Here is a 21,943-nt window from a genome sequence, read left to right on the forward strand (position 1 = left end):
GGGGAGAGGGAGAGAGGGGGAGAGGGAGAGAGGGGGAGAGGGGAGCAGCCCCTGAGAGTAGTAAGTCTGGGAGGTTGTCCCTGCTGCCTTTTGCTCCCTTGGTGGGTGGGTGAGCCTGCGTGGCTACTTCCAGTCCAAGTACTTAAATGCCAACACAAGACTCCCCAGCGCACTTGCTTCACTCTGTCACAGCAACTGGCAATGTTTAGGATGGTCACCGCCCCTCTGCCTGGGTCCATGCATGACTGCGATGAGCAGACTGACAGACATTCAGTGTGAGCAAGAATGACGGACAGCTCTGCTGCTTTCGACCCCTTAGATCCTGGGGACGTTGGTTACCCTAGCACATGGAAGCCGACCCCGCCTGACAATGAACAGACACACCTTTCTGAACTCATCGTGACAAACCATGACAGAAAAATAAACCAAGTGCATGAGAAAAAAAACAAAACCACACACACACACACACACAAGAAGGGAGGAGGGACAATATAGCAAATGTCCAGAAAAGATCACTTTGAGGCAGAGACAAATAGAGGAGTCAGCCAGCGGGGAAGACAGAAGGAAGGAGGAAGAATTGTTCCAGGCACAGGGAGCTGCGTGTGCTAAGCAGCGTCTGAACCAGGGGCCAGTCAGGGAATTGGCAAGAATGAGGTTGGTGGTGAGAAACGAGGCCAGAGAAAAAGTCAGGAGGTGGGAGGCAGGGAGATCTCACAGGTCACTGTTCAGGGGATCCACTGAAGAGCTTTAAACAGCGGAGTCCCTTTTGAAAAGCTTTTTCTGCTGTTGTGTGGAGAGCAGGTGTGGAGAGCCGGAACAGAAGACAGAGAGCTGCCACAGGGCCAGATGGGAGACAGCAGTAACCACGAGACTCCTACGGCATCAGACACAGTAGGTGCTCAGTAAGCGTGAGCTACCTGGGGCAGCAGTGCACAGGAACATAGGTACCATATTTCCCCATGTATAAGACACTCCCATGTATGAGACGCACCTTAATTTTGGGGCCCGAAATTTGAAAAAAAAATGTATTACATAAAGTTATTGAACTCAAGTTTTATTCATCATAAAATTCATACAACTCCTCATCGCGGTCAAAACTCCCAACCATTAGCTTGTCCTCATCTGTATCTGATGACGAATCACTGTCTTCATATATTGCCTCGTCCTCAGTTCCATCTATGGCATTTGAAAATGCCGCACTTCTTAACAAGTGCAAAACAATGGGCGCAAAGACAACAAGCGCGAAAAAGTGGGAAATGCAAGTAAAAAAAATCTACAACCACTGTGTAAGACGCACCCAGTTTTTAGACCCCAAGGTTTTCGAAAAAGGGTGCGTCTTATACATGGGGAAATACGGTAACTAGAACTGCGGTCCTGAATGTGGGAAGGAACCGGGTGTGGTGTGCGGAAGGCAAGGGGAGGTCAGGTCTCCCAGAGGAGAGGCCCATCAGTTTGGTGCAGAGGGCACAATGTCATAAGAGCCCCAGAGGCTGTTTCCTCCCTGGACCTTGCTGCTCTGGGGCCTCAAAACCCTAAAGGGTGAGGTGAGCCTGCCCCCAGCACTCTGGGTAAATATAGATTCGAACCTCACTTTGGCCCCCTGGTCTACTCTTCTCCCCTGTTCAAAGCCAAGCCACAGTCCTACCCTTCCCTGCTGCAGGGGACACCCCCTAGGACAACTGGGCAGGTGAACAAGTTTCTCCCAGCTTACCGGGCCCCTGCTCACCCAGACCAAGCCCATCTGAGGTCAGACATAAAGTCTGGAGGCTGGCCAGCCTTCCCTGTCCTGCTGTGTGACTGCAGAGACTTCCCTTCTCTGGTCCTCACTTCCTCCTGTTAAACAGAAAGCGTCCTAAAAAATCCAGTCTCTCTCTTCCCGCTCCCTCCCAACTGCCACACGAGTTGTAACGGTATAAGGCAGGCTCTTCCCAGGGCCATTTTTATTTTAAAAGGTGGCTCTGGTAACTGAAAAAGATCTGAAAGCCCAACGCAGTGCTGACGATGGGCTTTGAGGCAGGAAGACGAGAGGAGAGAGAGAGAGAGAGAGAGAGAGAGAGAGACAGACAGACAGACAGACAGACAGACAGACAGACACGGGGCAGACCAGGCGGAGAGCCTTCCCAGAGTCCACAGCAGCCCCACAGCAGTTCCCGGAGAGGAAATGCAGACCTTAGGGCCTATTGCTTATCAGCCTAGCACTTCACAAGCACCAGTCAGCACATCAATTTCTCCCAAGAACCCCATGACCTTGGTATTATCAAGCCCATTTTACAAAGAAAGAAGCTGGGGTTCAGCCAGCTGTCCACCTGAGCTTCTGTAACTGCTAAGTAGTAAGGCAGGGATCCCACCCCAGTCTACCTGAAGTCCAAGGCTGCCCTGATTCTAGCTCCTCCCCCACAAAGTGGGGATGGCAAGTTAGCAAAGCAGGCGGGAGCAACCACATCCGTTTCAGGTTTGATGCGGGTTCTGGTCTAGCTCTGCTGCTTTCTGGCTGTGCGACTTTGGCAAGTTCCTTCCCCCCTCTGAACGTCATATGTAAATGAAGAGGTTTCCTCATAGGTAAATGAAGAGAATGATTGGACCTACCGCAGAGGACTGTTGGGAGCATTAAATGAGTTAATACCTACAAAGCAATTAGAACAGTGCCTGACTCGGAGCAAACATTCAAATATGAGACAGAAAAAAGTAGATTGGAGATTTAGCCCCAATTCTCCTCTGCATCAGAAAGGGACGGATTAGAAACTGTTCCGACCTGGGCCAGCTCACTCGCCAGCCTGCAGCTTCCAGGCTCTCTGATTTTGCGTAGCCCTGAGCAAGTCACTTCACCTCTCCAAGCCTCAGTTTCCTCATCCATAAACAGGGATGAAAACATTTGTTTTGTGAAGTTGTCCAGAGGATTCTGTGAGATAAATCACAGAAGGTACCAGATACCCACAAACACTCAAATGACAACCATTATTATTATTGTTAATACAATAACAGGCATGTGATCAGCATTGCTCTGCCCCCTGCCCGCCCCCTAATAAAAAACTCCTGAGTGGCATGCATTTTCCAGCCTTGCCTTCTGTGGAAATATTGGGTTGTCGGAAAAGTCATGACGTATTTTTTCTATGTTTTTCGTCGCAAAAATGCATCATGACTTTTCCGACAACCCAATAGACTCATAAGGGCCACCCCTCCACCTCCCTTTGTGTCGCCTCCAGTGCCCAACAGGTAGGTGCTCAGGAAGCATGTATTGGAATGATGTAATCAAACCAGGAAAGCAGCCGCCTAAGGCCTTGCTACTCAGAGCGTGGTCCACGGACCAGTAGCATTAGCATCACGGGAGAGCGGATCAGAAGTGTATTATCTCAGCCCCCATTCTAGATGTCCTGATTCAGTCAGAAAATTATGAGAAGTCGGGTGATGTGAGTACACAGTAAGTTTGGAAAGCACTGCCCTGTTCTGCCTTCTTAAAGCTGGCCAGGTCCTGGGTCTCACCTGGAGGTAGGTATGAGAAGTCACAGAGGCCTGCACCTGGGGCACTGGCACCGCCACCCCCAAAGGATTCTGCTGAGGCAGTTCAGGACAGCTAGTTAGGGGCACAGGAACCCCAGCTTGGCTACCTCCTAGCTGTGTGGTCTTCCAAGCCTATGTAATCTCTGTGCCTCTGTTTCTTCATTTATAAAGCAGGACGACACCAGCTATCTCACAGAGTCACTGTTAGCATCCAATGCATTCATGCAGATAACATGTTCAGAATGGTGCCTGGCGCAAAGCAATAACCCAACTCAATAAGCACCAGCTACTAATACTAGTAGTGACCATTTGCCCCACCGTTAGGAAGGCAGGGAGCTGGCGCTGGTCACAGTGACTCTGAGACGCACACTCCTTCCCCTGCCAGCTCAGGCACGTTCCCTCCTCAGGAGAACATAAAATTTATCACACCTCATGTACATTGTGGGTGACACTCTACCTTCTTCACCCTTAAGCATCACCTGTTAACCTCTGGACACCACCCCCAGGCAGTGAAGCCCATTTCCCAGGTGTGGAAACTGAGGCCCAGAGAGAGGAAATGATCTGCCAGCTTGAATCAAAGGATCGGGCAAGGCCAAGAACTGGAGATAATAGTAACAGTCCCTCCCCCATGAAGCTGTTATAAAAGGGTTGCAAGGATCAAATTGGGGCATATAGTAAGTTCTATAAAAGTGGTACCTATTGGGCCGGCCGAGTGGCGCGATGGTTAAGAGCTGGCTTGGGACGCCAGAGGGCCCCGGTTCGGATCCCACATATGAGGGCCAGTGACACTGCCCTCTATAGCTAAGACGCTGAACAACAGCTCAATCTGGAGCTGGGCTGCTGTGAGTCACTGGCGACGGCGTAGGCTGCAGCCCCTGCTTTAGTGGACTGCCATGGGCTACCATGTGTAGCCAGCAGCCAGCGTGAGCGGCCAGCAGCCACAGTGAGCGGCCATCCAGAAGCCGGCGACTTATCTGCCTCGCCTAGGAAGAGCGCAATGATGGTGCCAACTTGGGCCAGTGAAGCAACATCCTCCACAACGAGACTGAAGAACAAAATGACAGCAACTTGTCTGTTCCCCTCCCCCCAATTCCCCAATAAAAATCTTAAAAAAAAAAAGTGGTGCCTATTATTTCTCTTCATAATTCCCATTTCACTGTCCATCAAGGGGCCTTGTCTGCTGCCTTAGGGTTCATATCAGGGTCAAGTGGTTTCCCGGCCCAAGAGCAGGGGAAATCCAGAAACAGTTTTGTTTTGTTTTGTTTTGTTTTTAAAGCCTTTAAAGGAAATAACCACTAATGATGGGGCAGGGGCCTTAAGACACGGTATGAAGGAGGCAGGGGAGTGATGGAGGGGTGCTGCCCCAGCACTGGAAACACCTCACGGGAAGTAGCTGCGCATTTGCCCTGTGGTGGGGGCATCAGCAGTGGGGGCAGCAAGGCCTCACCTCCTCAGGAGTCCTCCTTTCCTTCCTCTCCTCTTTTCTTGCACACAAAATTCTCACCAACACTTTTGGGACATCGGCCATCATCACTCACACCTGTTTCTCAGATGGATCCGCACGAGCGGACGGATGCTCACTCCTTCCCCTGACCCCCTCAGCAGCCTCAAATCCTACTCGTTGATTCACTCTGCTGGGCAGACTTCTGGGTTCCTCCCCGCCCTGGATGGAATCTCAGGGCTCTGAAACCCGCTAAGTGAGCCCTGACCCCACCGTTCCCAAAACACGGCAACTAATGGGAGGAAGAACAAGAGTAAGTTATTCCTTGGGGCCAGTGGCTGCAGCTTGGCCCAGAACGAACCTTACCAGGGCCCCAGGCGTAAGACTCACCCTAACCCTCTGCCCCTAGGGTAAAGAGAGGTGGGGGGGCACCCCATTCCCCTCCCCCCCTTCTCTGGGATGACTCACTGTTCCTCTACAAACCTGGGCTCTTTGGCATTGACAAAACCATCACAGTGTTAGAATATAAAGTTTTCATTCACAGAATGCTCAATACCCACTGTGCGCTACTAGGCACCTATGGTTGTAGCCACCTGACGCCATGTTACAGCTGGGGTTCAGAGAGGTCAAGCCCCCTACCTAGGCTCACACAGCTGCTCAGCATACCCGGTGCTAGGATGCCCATTTGGCAGACGGTGAAACTGAGACCCAGAGGGGCCAAGTCAGCGTCAGGAGAACTTGGAGGCCAGCCAGAGGCGCCTCCGGATTCAGCACCCTCCCTATCTCACTCTCTCATTAAACAGCTTAGAGGCGAAAGGGGGAGTGGGGGGCGTCTGAGTTGAGGGCAGAAAGCGCCTGCAGGGGTCCAGTTCGCTCCCTTAGTGAGGATGCCCCTAAGCCCTCCAGCCAGACGAGAAGCCGGAACCCGAACCCCGAGTCCCCGCTCGCGCTCACTTTGGGCTTGTCGAAGGTGGGAGTCTGGGTCATGGTGCTAAGCGTGCGCCCCGCCGCTGCTCTCTCGGCTGAAGGTCGGTGATCTCAGCTAGGTGGGTGGTGGATGCGTTTCCCCCGGGCCCGAAGTAAGCGCGGCCCGCCACGCTTTTCTTAACGGAGCCCGGCTCGGCCNCCCGCCCCGCCCCTCGCCGGAGACCCCGCCCCGCTATCCCCAGCTGAGCGTTTCCTGGTATTCCGGCCCAGCATCGGGACAAACACGAGTTCCCTGTGGGCCGTGGCCCTCCCGAAAACTCTAGCCCCGGAATGTATGTAGGGTTGCAGCCACCTGTGGGCTCTCCCTCCTGCCGGCCCCTTGAGCAGCACTCAAGCTACTGCCTGGGCGCTTACTGTGTGCCTTGCCCCAGCTGGAAACTGGGAAGGGAGCAACAAGCTACCGGGCGAGACCCAGGCTCATCACATAATCAGACAACATAAAGGTATAATTAGGGAGCTACAATGGGGGCCATCCGTGGCCTGCAGGTCGGGGAAGGCTTCTCTGAGGACCTGAAGGAGTGTACCAGGTGAAGGGGGTTGGTTGGCTTGGGGGTGGAGTGGAAGAGTGCAGCCCAGGTGGAGTCATCTTACCTGAGAAACCCCAGGGAGCTGGGGAATGAGAGAAGGGGAGGAGGGACACAGCACACCCCCTCCTAGGCATTTATTTCCCTCAAGAAACCTGCCAGTTTGCAGCCAGAGAACAGAGCATGTGTAGGATAATGTTCACACCTGCGCTGTTCATGACAAAACCACTGGAAACACCCCAGATGCCCATCCACAGGCAAGTGGGCAAAGAAACTGTGGAATATTCACACCATGGACGATATTATACAGCAGTAAAATGGAAAGAAATTCAGCAGCAGACAGCACAGGTCTATCGCAGAAACAACGTGAAGTAAAAACACAAGTCGCAGAAAACTACTTGTACGTACACTATGGTGCAAGTTTTAGAACGTATAATAAAAGCAAAACCCCAAATATGCATTTTCAGACACTTGCAATGATAGAAAAAAAAATTTTAATCTAGGGAAAGATAAACACAAATTCAAGAAGAATGGTTATCTCAGGTGAAAGGGGCAGGTGAGGAGAGGGAGACGTGGGGAGGAACCTACAGGTACATTCAAGCTATTGGTGATGTTCCAGTGCTGGGGCGGGATGGTGGTTTTATTTATTTCAATATATCATAAATAAATCAATAATAAGTAAGGGGGGAAAGAGAGGGCAGTAGAGTGGAGGGTGAGGCGCTGGAAAGTCAGATGAGAACTAGGTCACACAGGGCCTGTGAGACGTGGCAAGGTCTTTCCCCTAGGAGTGCTGGGAAAGCAGTGGAGCGTTTTAAGTGGAGGCAAGACAGGATCACACTTTATTTGGGGGGGGGGAAAATATATATATATTCTCCAGCTACTCAAAAAAGTGTGGTCCAGGCATCATCAGCATCGATGTCACCTGGGAGCTAATTAGCACTGCAGCCTCTCAGACCCCACCCCAGACCTACTGAACGGGCATCTGTTTTAACAAGATTCCCCAAGTGGCTCCTGTGCACCTTGCAGGTTGAGCAAGTGAAGCCTGGGCGAGGGGAGGGCATTGCAGAGAGGCCAGAGCAGGAAGGAGACAAGTTCGGCCTTCCCAGAGGAGCTGCTGGTGACGGCGGGGGAGGTGGGGGGAGAATCAGACTCAAGCTGCGTTTAGTGGGTAAAATCCACTGGACTTGGGTTGGGTTGTATGTGGGAGTGAGGCAGACAGCAGGTCAAAAATGATTCTTCTGATACACTGTGGAAAACAGCGGGGTTTTCTGTGAGACCCTTTCCTGGCTCTGTGTTACTCAGGGTAAATCATACTAGCTCCTTCATAAGCACCATCCTGTTTAATTCTTACAGCAACACCGTGGAGCAGGAACTGATCTCATTTTGCAGAGAAGAACACTGAGGCTCAAAGCAAGGAACCGCCTGCTTGGCAAGTGTGTTGCAAGTGGCAGAGCTGGGACTTGAATTTGAACCTGACTCTAGAACCTTCACTCTCCACCTTACTACTGTCTCCCCAGCCCCTGCTGTGACATTCAAGTCCCTCTCCAAAGTCAGTCCCATCATTTCCTGGCACATTTCTTAAACACTAGCCAACCTGGATGACTAGCTGGTCGATTAAAGGTGACATAAGTTCTTTGTTACTCCTCCCATTGTGAGATGGAGTCTAATTTTCCTCCTTTCGTACCTGGGCTGGACTACTGAGTGACTTGTTCGCCCCTTAGAGTGTGGTGAAATTAACATTCCTGGACTTTGAGTCTAGGTCATAAGAAGTCTTGCAGCTTCCATGGGGGCCTCCTGAACATTCTTCTCTCTCTGGCAACCTTGAGTTCCAATGTAGAAAATCCAACCACCCTGGGACCATCACACGAGAGAATCCGCATCTAGTCACTCCTGTCAACAGTCCAGCCTAGCACAGCCTTTCCACCATCACCACCAAGGGACCAAACACGTTGGTGAAGCCATGTTGGAACCCTCCAGACCAGAACAGATGCCAACTGAATATGTGACTTCAGTGGTGCCACGTGAAACAGAAGAATTACCCAGCTGACCCCAGCGCACATTCCTGACCTCTGAGAGTGTGGTATACAATAAAAGCATTGTTATTTGAAGCCACTAAGTCTTGGAATAGGTTGTTACACAGCAGTAGGTAACAGGAATGCTAGTTCCTACCCGCCCCCCCGCCAGCCTCTTCTGTCTCTGCACCTTACTTAACTCCATCCCGACACCTGCAAAAGCCTTTTCTCAGATCTTAGACTATCAAAATTCTGCTTTCCAAGCAGGTCAAATGCAAGGGAAAATAATCAGGCTATGTGCTGCAAATCTTCTGTTGACCCCCCCTTCCCTACCCTCCCAGGTACTCTCCACACTGTTTTGTGCCAGGCAGCCTGACCACGATGGAAACACACCGGGCTGTCTTGCCGTCTGGCTTCTGATTGGGTTTGATGGATAGAGGGTACCAGCAGGAGGGAAGGAGGGAGAAGTCAGGATGCATGGTCTCTCTCTTCCTCCCTGCACAGTCACTGGGGGTTAACGGTGTCTCTCACCCAAGGCCATGGCTCCCGGCAGGAGGACCTCTCCATTCCATACCTTTCTCTCCTGTCCCTTTTTAAAGGCAATGATTCTTTTGTTACTAGCTTCAGGCTGCTGCAACAGCCTTTATTGCTTTCCCTAGACTCTGCTCTGGGTTAAGGTTCCCCCAAAAGCTGATGCCTGAGACAAAGGGTCGAGTGCAAGTTGTTTATGTGGGGAGAGATCCCAGGAAACATGGGAAGGGGGATGTACAAGTAAGACAGGAAGTGAGAGACGCCCATATGGGCGGGTGACCAGACCGGTTGTCTAGAGCTCAGTCCCTCAGGGAATTCTGGGAGATGATGTAGAGTACGTGTCAGAGTTAAGTGAGGAGCCAGGATGGTTTATCCACCATCGCCCTCTGACATTGTTTAAGGGCTGCTTCCAGGATGTTAACTTCTTGGCACTCAGCTTGCTCAATACACTGGCTTAGCTTGCTCCCATGGCTAGAAAATGCCTGGCTGGGGGCAGGAGGGGGGGGGTGGGGGGGAGAGAGAGAGAGAGAGAGAGAAAGAGAGAGAGAGAGAGAGAGAGAGAGAGAGAGAGAGAGAGAGATATTCACTCAGGTATTAGCAGTAAGGAGCTGTTGCCATGCAGAGGTGATGCTGAGGGCATATACTGAGGTCACTGACAGTAAATGATTTTTTATTTTCAGCTTTATTGAGGTACAATTGACAAAACTGTAAGGTATTTAAAGCGTACACATTATGATTTGGTAGATGTATACATTGTGAAAGGATTCCCTTCATTGAGTTAAGTAACATACCCACCACCTCACATAGTTAGTTACCTTTTGGGGGCGAGGTGAGAAACTTAAGTTCTACTCTTCTGGGGCTGGCCGAGTGGCTCAGTATGTTAAGAGCGTGAACTCTGAGCAACAGGATCGCCGGTTTGATTCCCACATGGGCCAGTGAGCTGTGCCCGAGGCTGAGCTGCCACTGAGCTGCCAACAGGGGGCAGGATGGCTCAGCTGGTAAGAGCACGTCCTCTTAACAACAAGGTTGCCGGTTCGACTCTTGTATGGGATGGTGGGCTACACCCACCTGCAACTAAGATTAAACACAGCACCTTGAGCTGAGCGGCCGGATGGCAACTGGACTTGGGAGCTGAGCTAGCTGCGCCCTCCACAACTAAGATTGAAGGACAACAACTTGGCTGTTCCTCTTCCCCAATTCCCCAACACTGTTCCCTTTCCCCAATTCCCCAATAAAATTCTTTTTAAAAAAAAAAAAAAGTTCTACTCTCTTTGCAAATTTCAGTTATACAATAGTGTTATCAACTGTAGTCTCCACGTTATACATGAGCTCCTCAGGCTTCATTCATCTTATAACTGAATGTAAATAATTCCCTTAGTAAACTCTCCTCAGGTCCTCAGTTTGAGTGTATCACTGGTACCTGCCCAGGACCCTGGGTGATACAGGCTGGCCTTGAGCTTCTCCATGTCAATACACAGCGGGCCAATGTCTGTAGAGTTGGAGGAGGGATGGAAGGAGATGACTTCCCCACAATGCATTATCCACACAGCATGTCATTCACTTGTGAAGACAAGGCAGATAAATTCTCAAACATGAAGGAATTCTAACTCTCACATATCCTTCCTGAAAAATCTAGTCCAAGGTCCAATTCCAGCCAACAAAAGGAAACGAAGGCAAACAGAACTAATAAATAAGAATATCCTGAAACAACGAGTACTGGCCAGGAGTATTATCTCCAGTTAAACAAAGACTTAAATTGTAACAATAGCCTTCGAAACTTAGTGCCATAGCACCAAATGTAATTGTTCAAGTTGTGAAGGGAAAACATTACAAAATGAAGAAAATCAGGCTTTCAAGGTAAATGTATTGTTACAATAGAATGTTACAAATGCCTGGCAAATATGCTAGAAATTGAGCTATTGCTCATGTAACAATTCTGGGTGGGTGGCAACTCTCTGCTCAGTCCTTCTGGGACTCAGCCTCAGTCTACAACCTGTGAGTCTCAAGGTCGCCCTGGGTTCATCTTTATTTCAGCCATTCAGAGGGAGAAGAGAGTATCAAGGAGGGTTTGAGGTTTTGAGGAGCCAAGCTCAGAAGTGGCACACAGCATTTCAGCCTGCATTCAGTCACCACAGCTGGGTCATGTGGGCACATCACACTGTGGGGGAGCCTGGGAAAGGCATCCAGCAGCAAGCTGGAAGGGGAGGAGAACAGGGATGTGGGTGATCATCTCTCTGGCATCTCTGCTGGGGTAGGAATGCACCTTCCTCCAGGAAGCACTTTTGCTTCCCTTCCCGTAAAACCTGTCATCAATTTCCGTGTACTAGAGAATCACGTGACCTCATTTAACCTTTCCAGCCAGGTGGATGGTCTTCAAAGAGAGGATAGATTCATTCTCCCAGCTTTCCAGCCCTGACCCAGGTCCTGGTGGAGAGTAGGAACTTGTTATGTGTTGGTGAAATGATGGAATGTAAAATGGGCATTTCAGGTCGTTGTCCTCAAGCTCCTGAGATATACGAGGTCTGACAATTACATTCACGAACTTGCCACCATGCACTGACACTGGCAGCACCGTACAAACAGCTCGGGAAGGTTTCATAACCTTGGTGTATCTGTGTCTCACAGCTCTGTTCGTGTTGACGTGTGGCGGTGTCTTGCTGAGTGACGCTCATTATTGTTCTTGCATGTTTTTGTGTGCTGTCACGAGAATGTCTGAGCTTGACTTTAGAACAACAAACAAACATTAAATTTCTTGTTAAATTTGGCAAGAGTGAAAGTGAAATCAGGGACATGTTAGTCCAAGTTTATGAGGATAATGCCATAAAGAAAACAGCAGTGTACAAACAGATTAAACATTTTTCTGAGGGGAGAGAATGCGTCACTGATGAAGAGAGGTCAGGGTAGCCAGTAAAGAGCAAAACTGATGGAAACATTGCAAAAATTCGTCGAACTGTGCGTCAAAATCGTCAGCTGACTGTGAAAAGCATAGCAGTCCAAGTAAACATCGATAGAGAAACAGATAGGAAAACCTTAACTGAAAATCTTGGCATGCGGAAGGAGCTCACTGATGAACAAAAGCAAAGGAGAGTCGAAGTTTGCCAAAACCTTTTGGAGAGACAAGGTTGTAGGCCGTATTATCACTGGTGATGAAACATAGGTGTACCAATAGGACCCTGAAACAAAGCGTCGAAGTGCACAATGGAAGTCAGCCAATTCTCCACGACCAAAAAAGTTCCGTCAGTCCGAATCAAGAGTCAAAACGATGTTGCTAACCTTTTTTTGATATCAATGGGATTATTCATCATGAATTTGTACCAACCGGACAAACAGTTCACCAAGTTTATACTATTTGGAAGTGCTAAAAAGGCTGAGTGAAAAAAATCAAACGAAAACAACCTGAACTCTTCTCCAACAATTAATGGCTCTTGTATCACGACAATGCACCAGCTCCCACAGCACTGTCTGTGAGGGAGTTTTTAGCCAGTAAACAAATAACTGTATTGGAACACCCTCCCTGTTCACCTGATCTGGCCCCCAATGATGTCTTTCTTTACCCAAAGATAAAGGAAATATTTGATGACATTCAGGACATCAAGGGTAATACGATGATAACTCTGATGGTCACTCCAGAAAAAGAGTTCCATAATTGCTTTGAAGGGTGGACTAGGCACTGGTGTTGGTACATAGCTTCCAAGGGGAGTACTTCGAAGGTGACCGTAGTGATATTCAGCAATGAGATATGTAGCACTTTTTCTAGGATGAGTTTGCGAATTTAATTGTCAGATCTTGTTTGGGAAGCCCTCACCTGAGTATGACCTGCATCCAGTCCTGTGCAGGGCAGGGCTCAGGCTGCCTTGGGTTAAGCGAGGGCAAGTCGACACCTCAAGGAAAGGCTTTCAAGACGTGGACAAATTAATCCCTCCCTAGCCCAAACACTCACACGCATTATATGTCACAATAACAGCTACTATTAATCAAGTTGGTCACCGAGAGAAGGGATTTACATGCCTGATCTCATCTATCCTCCCAGCAGCGCTGTGAGGCAGGCACCACGATTAGCACCATTCACTGGGGGAGAAACCAAGGCTTAAAGTGATCACAGCTGGTGAGAGATGACGCTAGAGTTTGGGTATGAATACGCTACACCTCAGAGCCTGTGCCCCTGACCTCTGTCACATCCAGGAGAAAGCAGGGTAGGCTGGATGGCAGCCAGATCTCGGGGCAGAGCCCTGGGCGGGCAGGCAGGAGCCCTGGATTTGCACCCCTGCTCTGCTCTGTGTCCCCTCATTTACTCAGCACACAGCTCCCTAGGGTGGCACTGCGCCAGGCACTGAGGCTATGGAGAAAAAAAAAAGCCAGGAGAGCCAGTGTCCTCGATTTGATACAGTGTGATGAGGGTCCTTAAGTATTTCTTCCTTTGTGGCTCTATTTTATTCTGTGCACTTCAGGGAAGTGGTTGGGAAGGCAAGGGTTGCAAACACAAATTCTGACAAGGCAAGCAGGAAACGCAGATGGCCTGGGTTCCTGGCTCCGCCTCTCACAAGTTCTCTGGAAGCCTTGAACTCCTCATCTGATGAGTTGAAATAACACACATAATACCAAGCTCATAGGAGAACGCATAGGCACATGTAGCTCATAGGCTAACCCATATACAGGAGATGACACAGGCATATGTGCTGCTCCGAGGCAAGCAACAGAAGTGGGGGCTGAGCACTGAGGGAGCACACACCCTATTTAAATGCCGCCGTGCTCAGGTAACAATTCAGTGTTGCCAGATCCCCCAATTATTCAAGAATGGCCAGAAACCACAATTTTAATGTTTAAAACATGTTCCAATATCTCCTAATTTTAAAACTTTGCATGAGCTCAAGAATACATGGAAGGGCCAGATTTTTGTCCCTGGCCCTGTGGACTCTATCATAACTCAGGTCTCTGCTGATTCTGATCTTCTAGGATCTTTGACTAGGAAAGAGGACAAGGGAAGGGTGTCCCCAGCTCAAATGTATCCAAAAGGATTAGGATCAGGTGTGCGCAACACAAGAAAGAAGTGTCTCTGTCATGTAACAGAAGTTGAAAGGAGAGCAATGCATGGCTAATATGGCAACTCCATGAAGATGGCTCCTTCCATCTCTCCACTCTGTCCTCCCTAGCATATGGCCCTTGTCCTTATTGTCCAGAATAGCTGCTGGAGTACTGGCCATCATATCAGCAATCCAGACAGCAGAATGGAAAAAGTCAGCTCTCTTTTTTTTTTTTTAGCTGAGCCATCCTGCCCAGCTCGGGCTGGGACTCGAACCGCTGTTGCTCAGAGCTCAAACTCTTGAGTGAGCTCTTAACCAACTGAGCCACTCGGCCAGCCCAGCTTCCTTCTTTTAAAGCTACTTCCCAATTTCCTCACAACAAATTCCACTTATATAGTCACATGGCCACACAGAATTGCAAGGGAGACGGGGAAGTACCTTGAGGCTGGAATGCAAGGTAGCTAGCTACAAAGGGGATCCTGTTACCAAAAAAGAAGACAGTAAATATTGGAAGGCAACTAGCCATGTCTTCCACATCAAACAGCCTGGCTTGTGAGGAGAGTGTGGGGGTCAGTGAAGGGGCGTTGCCAGGCAGCCAGACTCTGCCTTCCGCTTTGCCTCTCCTGCCTCCTAAGAGCGAGGTATGCAAATTAAGTTCACGAACTCATCCTAGAAAAAGTGCTACATGCCTCACTGCTGAATATCACTATGGTCACCTTCGAAGTACTCCCCTTGGGAAGCTATGCACAAATGCCAGCACCTAGTCCACCCTTCAAAATAATTTTGGAACTCTTTTCCTGGAATGGCCCTCAGAGCTATCATCATATTACCCTTGATGTCCTGAATGTCATCACATGTTATCCTTTCAATATTTCCTTTATCTTCGGGTAAAGAAAGAAGTCATTGGGGACCAGATCAGGTGAGTAGGGAGGGTGTTTCAATACACTTATTTGTTTATTGGCTAAAACCTCCCTCACAGACAGTGCCGTGGGAGCCAGAGTCTTGTTGTGATGCAAGAGCCATGAATTGTTGGCGAAAAGTTCAGGTAATCTAACTTTTTTCACGCAGCCTTTTCAGCACTTCCAAATAGTAAACTCGGTGAAGTGTTCGTCCAGTTGGTACGAATTCATGATGAATAATTCCTCTGATACCAAAAAATGCTGGCAGCATCATTGCAACCAGTTTGTGTACTTAATTGTCTGACTTCATGTGTCTTTGAGCCTTTTTCTGACCAAGAAAGGAAAATAAGAGAACAAGACAGAAAGCGGTCATCTAGATATAATAATGACAGCAACAACTTACCAAGAACTGGCTATGTTCCAGGCCCTGTGCTGAGCCTTGGGTGAACGTTATCTCAGATTTTTTATCTTCATCCGGCCTCTCGCATCCGTGAGCCTTCTGCTGTGGTGGGGAGAGGTCATGGGCTGTCTGTGTCAGCTGAGGTAGGAGACGTACAAGCCCAATTGTCCCCCAGACAGATAAGCAAGCAACCCTTCCGTTTTCAGCCCTGCCCTGGCCCTCAGTCTCTGGAGGTTCCTGGTCCTTGCAATCCCTTGAGTCTTTCTAAGGACCTTAAATTGTCTTATGTCCTGACGTCTCATCAATCCCCACTCACCATTGCTTTACAGCTTCCAGAATTTGGTTGACTCCTCTTACCTGCTGCTATTTCCTCGTATGTTCTCTTTGTTCCCGTAGATAGGTATGCCTTTAAAAAAAAATGCCTTTATGTCATTTTATCGGAATTTCAAAGAACAGTAGAAGTAAATAGGTGCGTTCAGCTGGCCATGTTTAACCAGCAGCTCCTGCCTGCGTTCTTGACTGGGGGAGCCCTCAGCGGTCATGTGGATTGTATGGCATTAGCATCCCGCCCGCCCCCCTCCTTCCACCCAGCTCAGGAGCCCCTGGGACCCTCAGCACACGAGGCTGATTCTCCCTCTCGGAGCCCAGGCACGTTTCTCTCCTGCATCCATACCCCAGACTTTTTTCTTTCTTTTTTTAAAAAAGATTTTTATTGGGGAATTGGGGGGATGGGAACAGTGCTGGGGAATTGGGGGAAGGGGAACAGACAAGTTGCTGTCGTCTTGTTCTTCAGTCTAGTTGTGGAGGACATTGCTTCACTGGCCCAAGTTGGCACCATCATTGCGCTCTTCCCGGGCGAGGCAGATCAGTCGCTGACGTCTGGACGGCGTCTCATGGCAGCTGCTGCCTGCTCCTGCTGGCTGCTGGCTACACACCATAGCCCATAGCAACCCACTGCAGCAGGGGACTGCAGCCTACGCCGTCGCTGGCGACTCACGGCAGCCCAGCTCCAGGTTGAGCTGTTGTTCAGCATCTTAGCTGTAGAGGGCAGTGTCACTGGCCCTCATATGTGGGATCCGAACCGGGGCCCTCTGGCATCCCAAGCGAGCTCTTAACCACCGCGCCACCCGGCCGGCCCCGTGGCCCCGGCCTTGCTTCTCAGAGGCATTCTTCCTTCGCACCCAGACAGGGCTGAACAGGCCTGTGGATATGAGTCCCTGGTGCAGCTCATTCCTGAGAAGTCAGGTGTGGGCTTGACTGAGATAAAATTCAAAGTTGAGGATAAAAGCCAGTCATTTCTAAGTTGCAATTTCAGAGTAACCCCGCTCCACACCCTCCCAGGAATATCCCCACTGTGTTTACAGTGGAGTCCAAAGTCAACATTCAACGGGAAAGCCTGAAAGGGTCGCATTTGTCCTTGAAACCCCTTAGGCAGGCGTTGGATGGAACAGACACACTGCCACTCGGTGAATCCAACACACCAGCACTTCCTCCAGGGTTCCTCTCCCCCCCGCCCCCCGTCATGGTTAAGTGCCCTTGGTTTGCCCTGAGAAGCCATGTTGTGTGAACAATATGCATTTTCAGAGCCTAGAATCCCCCTAAGTGGGCTGTGATGCTCACGATGTTCATAAGGGGAGAGGCCCATGGTCCCCAAGATCGAGGGCGACCAGCCCTCCCGGTGGAGTGGCACTGAAGAGTTCCCAGGGTCGCAGGGCTTTCCATGCAAAACCCAGGACGGTCCCAGGGCAAACCAGGACGGTTGGTCACCCTCTGAGGCCATCTGTCACAGCAAGTTCACTCCTCAAACACCCTCCTGGGCATGTCCTTGAGGTACAAGCAGCTTGAAATGGTAATTCCGTGCTGTTTACTACACCACCTACCTACCCCTACCTCACCTAGCAAGGCAGTTGGTGGAGCGGTTGACAGGTGGGCTCTGGAACCCCACCTCCAACACTCACCAGCTGAGAAGCAAGTCACTCCACCTCTCTCAGCCTCAGTTTTCTCATCTATAAAATGGAAATAATAACAAGTTCTACCCTCTAGGGTTATTGCAAGGATTGCATTAACAGATGTAAAGCACTTAGAATATATACAGGCTACAGTCCCTTCTCTAAAACCCCGTTGACTCAAGGCCTTCATGAGTTTTGGGATTTTGAGGGTTTGGGGGGCGGTTTAGAAAGCACATGCCACATGTTATATAACACAGCGGTGGGGTCTGGGTGGGCCTGCCATAATCACACATGTCAATGCTTCTGCAGAGAATAACATGTGAGTACTCACACATCTGTTCAGATTAGGTTTGGACCACCAAATGAGTTTCAGCGCTAAACTTAAATTAGTTTGTTCAGAATGTTTTGGCCCTCAGAAGTGCGGGGCAGGATTGCAGACCTGTATTAGGGTCTGCTATTACTATCGTTCATGCCCATCTGGTGTCACTGCCATGTAATCACTTCTTGAGGACAACTTTTGTGCCCAAGGCCCCTGTGAGTTTGTGGGGTTTTCTAGCAGGGTCTTCCTTTCTGCACCAATAGCTCTGAACAACCTTGGAAGGCTGGGGGGATGCTCTCTTTTCTTTTTCTTTTCTTTTCTTTCTTTCTTTGTTTTTGTTTTTTGTTGTTTTTTTTGGGGGGGGGAGGGAGGGGTTGCAAAGTCTTTCCTGGCAATGTTAATTTTTTACATGATAATTTCACACCAGTGGCTAATTCACAATTATTTCAATACTTGCATGCTCATCTGCCTCTAGATTTAGTCATAAAGTATGAAGCTAAGCTAATAAAATTAAGACACAGCAACAGTTCATCTTATTCTTCTTTACATTCCTTCATGATCAGCAAGATGCATAAAAGAGTTCTTTAAAGGGCTAAAATAGATTGATATATAAATTGTGGGTTTGTTTTTAAAGTTGTATAAAAGCAACATTTCTAAGAAAACATTTAAACCAAAGGTCGCACTTTATAAAAACAAAATTCTTAATTCAGGCTGTCTCTATTTTTAGCCATTTGGCATTTTGCTCCTTTGTAAAGTTTATATTGCCCAACCAAGAGTGGTTATCTTTTACTGTTTTTGGAAATGACTGAACAGATAAAGACATCAGATGCCTTACACAGAGGGGATTTTGCCTAAGATCAATATGTTTTAAGATAGTCTTTTATTACACATTTATCAAATATTGAGGAGTACTTTAAGAACTGAATGTGCTGGAGATATATTTGATAATCAAGATTTTAGATAAGTTTTCACCAGCATTAGCTCTGTTAGCAAACTGGAAAAAGTTGTAGGCTTAATATCAAATAATACACACATTAGAAAACATTTAGCCTTTTAGAAGAAAGACCATATTTTGCTCCTGCTTCTGTAAAAACATTATTTGCTTGAAAGAACTAGGTAGCGTGAACTTTCACTCAACTGCTACTCTCTTACTATGCAAAAGAGACAAAATGAGCTGAAGAAGGAAAATTCCAGTTATACTCCGCAGTCCTGAATATACTGAGTGATGTCTCGGTTTTGACAACGATTTCTCCCTGCTCCCCATGCTCTGATGACCTTGAGGGTCACTGACGACCCTCTTTGCACATGCTACGGCTTGAGTGATGTCATCTTGCAGCAAAACGTTATAGGATATATACGACAGGCGTTAACTGCTCTGGGGGTTTTGCCATCATTACTCCAGTCGCGGCTATTGATCTGAAATATCCCATAATCAGTGCTTTTGCTTCCAGGATTGTAGTGTGTAGCTTGCGTGTCATAACTACTTTCCCATTGGGCCAAACACACCCAGTTTGCCAGGCTGATTTCCCTTGAAGCCATCCATTCCAAGTCTTTACAGAACTCTGGCAAACTCACACCTTTCATAGACCTAGAAGCCCCAGAATAAGGAGAGGCTTCATGTTGAAAGGGAAGTCAGACCACTGGGCGGCTCTCTTTTCTCCTTTCTCGACCCAGGCCCTCCATTTAATGATCACTCCCTGTTCTCTTCAAGGTGGTGATGGTGGTGGGTGGTAGTGGGTGGGAGGGCGGAGGTTGCAAATTCAAGTCTCCAAGAGTCTTTTCCAGTCTGAGCCGGGGGAGCCAGCGGGCTCCCAGTGGGGGAGGAGAACACAGCTGTGGAGAAGTGATGAGCAAGCCAAGTTTCTAGCAAAGCTGCTGTGGGTGCCAGGCAGGGATCTGGACTAGGCAGGAGAAATGGTAGATCCAAAGAGGGGTTCACGACCCCGCAGGAGCCCCTGGACGTCCACAGACGTCTCCATGGTTGATGCTACTGCACTTGCATTCAAGTGTGCAGAGGGGAATCTGGGGGCTTCCTTAGTGGGTGTGCTTTTTCTGAGCACTCCAGGAAATGCATGGTGGACAGGTGCTCAAGGAGTTAAGGAGTTTTCTAGTGGCCATGAGAGGGGGAGGAAAAGCTGTCCAGCACAGCCACAGCGAGGGCTTACCAGGGAGCCTGCCTCCACACCTCAGGGCTCCCTCCCAGCCCGCCCCACAGGGATATTCCTGGTGCACTGACTTGGGATGGATGGTTTGGCAAGTTCGTTTCTTTCAGGGCTTGATTGTCTGGGAGGGAAAATTGGTTCCTGTTTTCCTCGTCAATGGAGCTTTGCAATTAGGACATGGGCCCTTTCCCAAGACAGAGAGGGATGGGGAGGGAGGATTGGGGCCAGGCGTCTCCACCCGATGCAGGTCTGTCCCTTGAGGAGGGAGCCTTGTGCTGCCTGTGGGGCATTTCTAAGTCTTATGCAAACTGTGGCATCAGAGAGAAGTCATGGCTTCCTCCCTCCTCTTTTTAGCCCCTCCACCATCAGGGTGTCCCTTTCCTGTTTTGGCACTTAGCTCCCCCTTCACCCCAAAAGGGCCCTAGGCTTGGACATCTTCCTCTTTTCACTTCCTAATCCAACCTCCCCTCTGCTTCTATGTAAGAAAGTTCTTGAGAAAGAACCCTGGCACAGGATTTAGGAAACTCCAGTCCAAGTTTTAGCTCTGCGCCCCCACACACTGTGACCTTGAGCTGGTCCCTTGTCCTCTCTGTGCCTCAATTTCCCCATACATTTGAGAGAGAGATTGAATCTGATAAGGAGCTGCAAAATCCAATAACTCTAGGAGTCAGGCAGATTGAAGTTGGAGAGCAGGTGAACTAGAAAACGCCAGCCAGGCTGAAGGGGGAAAGCCGTTAAAAATTCTAGCTCCTTGTTGCCACGTGGAAAAGTTAGCCCAGTGTTACCAGGTTTCTGAATTTCCAAGAGAAGCTGTATTAGCCAGGATAGGCTGCGTTAACAAATAACCCAGAAACTCAGGCCCTTAAGACCCTAAAGGTTTACCGCCTATTCCTGCCATAGTCCAATGTGGCCCAGCACGGGGCTCCACACAGCCAAGGAAATGTGGTCACGTGGTCCCAGCTAACTGCAAGAGACGCTGGGAACTCTATAGTCTATCTGTGTGCAGGGAAGGGAGGGATATGGGTTTGGGGAAAAGTAGACTTTTAGTGACAGTCTCTGCCGCAAGCTGGAAGCCTGGATTTTATGTGAAAGCTTCTAATGTTTAAATAATGGCAAGTACTTAAAAATTTAAAAAGACATTGTATGGATGAAACAAAACCTTCTGATGGGTCATATAGCCCACATGCCCTCAGCCTGTGGCCTCTAGGTTAGATGGTCTTATTTTGCCCAAATGAGTTATGATTCTACAGGGAGAGGCCAAGGATTATCGAGGTGGCTGCTTTTGTTTATTCAGGCATCCACACAGTCATTCTATAAACATCTACTGAACTCCTGCTCCAGGCCAGGCCCTGGGATAGGCAACAAGAACATGGGAAAAACAAAAGCAAAAAAACCCAAAAAACAACAAACAAAAAAACCCAACCCTCCTTCCTTCCCTTGAAGAGCTCACAGTTGTTTTTACCTCTGGGTAGAAAAATAGTGTAAGATTTTTGAAACTACATTTGAGAGTTATTTGCCATTGTTAATTGCCATTAACAGAAGAGAATTTCTTAAGGAAAAGAACGGCTTCCTAAGGGGGAAATTCTAGGCGTAAGGACTAATCGGTAGAGCCAGGGACAGCGTCAGAAACCCTGGCTGGAATGTCCCTTCCAAGCTTGATCACTCAGCAGATGTGTGGGCTCGGGCAAGTGGTTCGTCCCGGCTGAGCCTAGTTTCCATGCCTGTAAAACGGGGATAATGTTACCTATTTCACAGGGCTGTGGGCAACAGAAAAAACATGTAGAAAAGCCAACCCTGGTGGTGCCTGGCACCCAGTAGAGGCACAACCCCTGGGTCCCCTGGTTCTCGTGGGAGTGAGGCTGGTCTTCGCCCGGTCCATGATGGAGGTGTCCCCTCACCCCGTAAAGCAAGAGACTGGAGGGAGGAATGCGTGCTCATTCCAGAGTTACTTTATCATAACAAGCAGGTCAGTCTTTTTGGCTGACATCAGCAAAGAAGCATGAGCAGAAGCCTTGGGCGAACCCCACGGGATTGGGGTGGGGGTGGGGGCCTGAGCCAGGTTCAGAGGACAGAGAAGAACTAAAGGCTTTTGCTGAGGCCCCAGGTCACAAGACAGTGCTTCCACTTGAGATCGTCTTCAGGGCCAGAGCACATCCTCTAATATAACACCATCTGTAGTCCTCCAGTTATGGTCCCATTT

At 49.0% G+C, this 21,943-nt stretch overlaps 1 protein-coding gene across 4 annotated transcripts in view; it reads right to left on the bottom strand.

Moving 5' to 3' along the window:
- Positions 1-21,943, bottom strand: part of ADA (adenosine deaminase) — a 93,247-nt gene that overhangs the window by 35,087 nt on the left and 36,217 nt on the right. For 2 of the 4 annotated variants that reach the window (XM_019636946.1, XM_019636945.1), the window contains exon 2: positions 15,671-15,719. The exons of 1 other annotated variant lie outside the window; for it this stretch is intronic. In XM_019636946.1, coding sequence (XP_019492491.1) covers positions 15,671-15,719 — 49 coding nt within the window. Of the gene's footprint in view, positions 1-5,893; positions 6,078-15,670; positions 15,720-21,943 lie in introns of those variants that run through there. One more of the 4 variants, XM_019636948.1, reaches the window with a different exon arrangement.

The sequence above is a fragment of the Hipposideros armiger genome, unplaced genomic scaffold (genome assembly GCF_001890085.2).
Source record: "Hipposideros armiger isolate ML-2016 unplaced genomic scaffold, ASM189008v1 scaffold_31, whole genome shotgun sequence".
Lineage (NCBI taxonomy): Eukaryota > Metazoa > Chordata > Mammalia > Chiroptera > Hipposideridae > Hipposideros > Hipposideros armiger.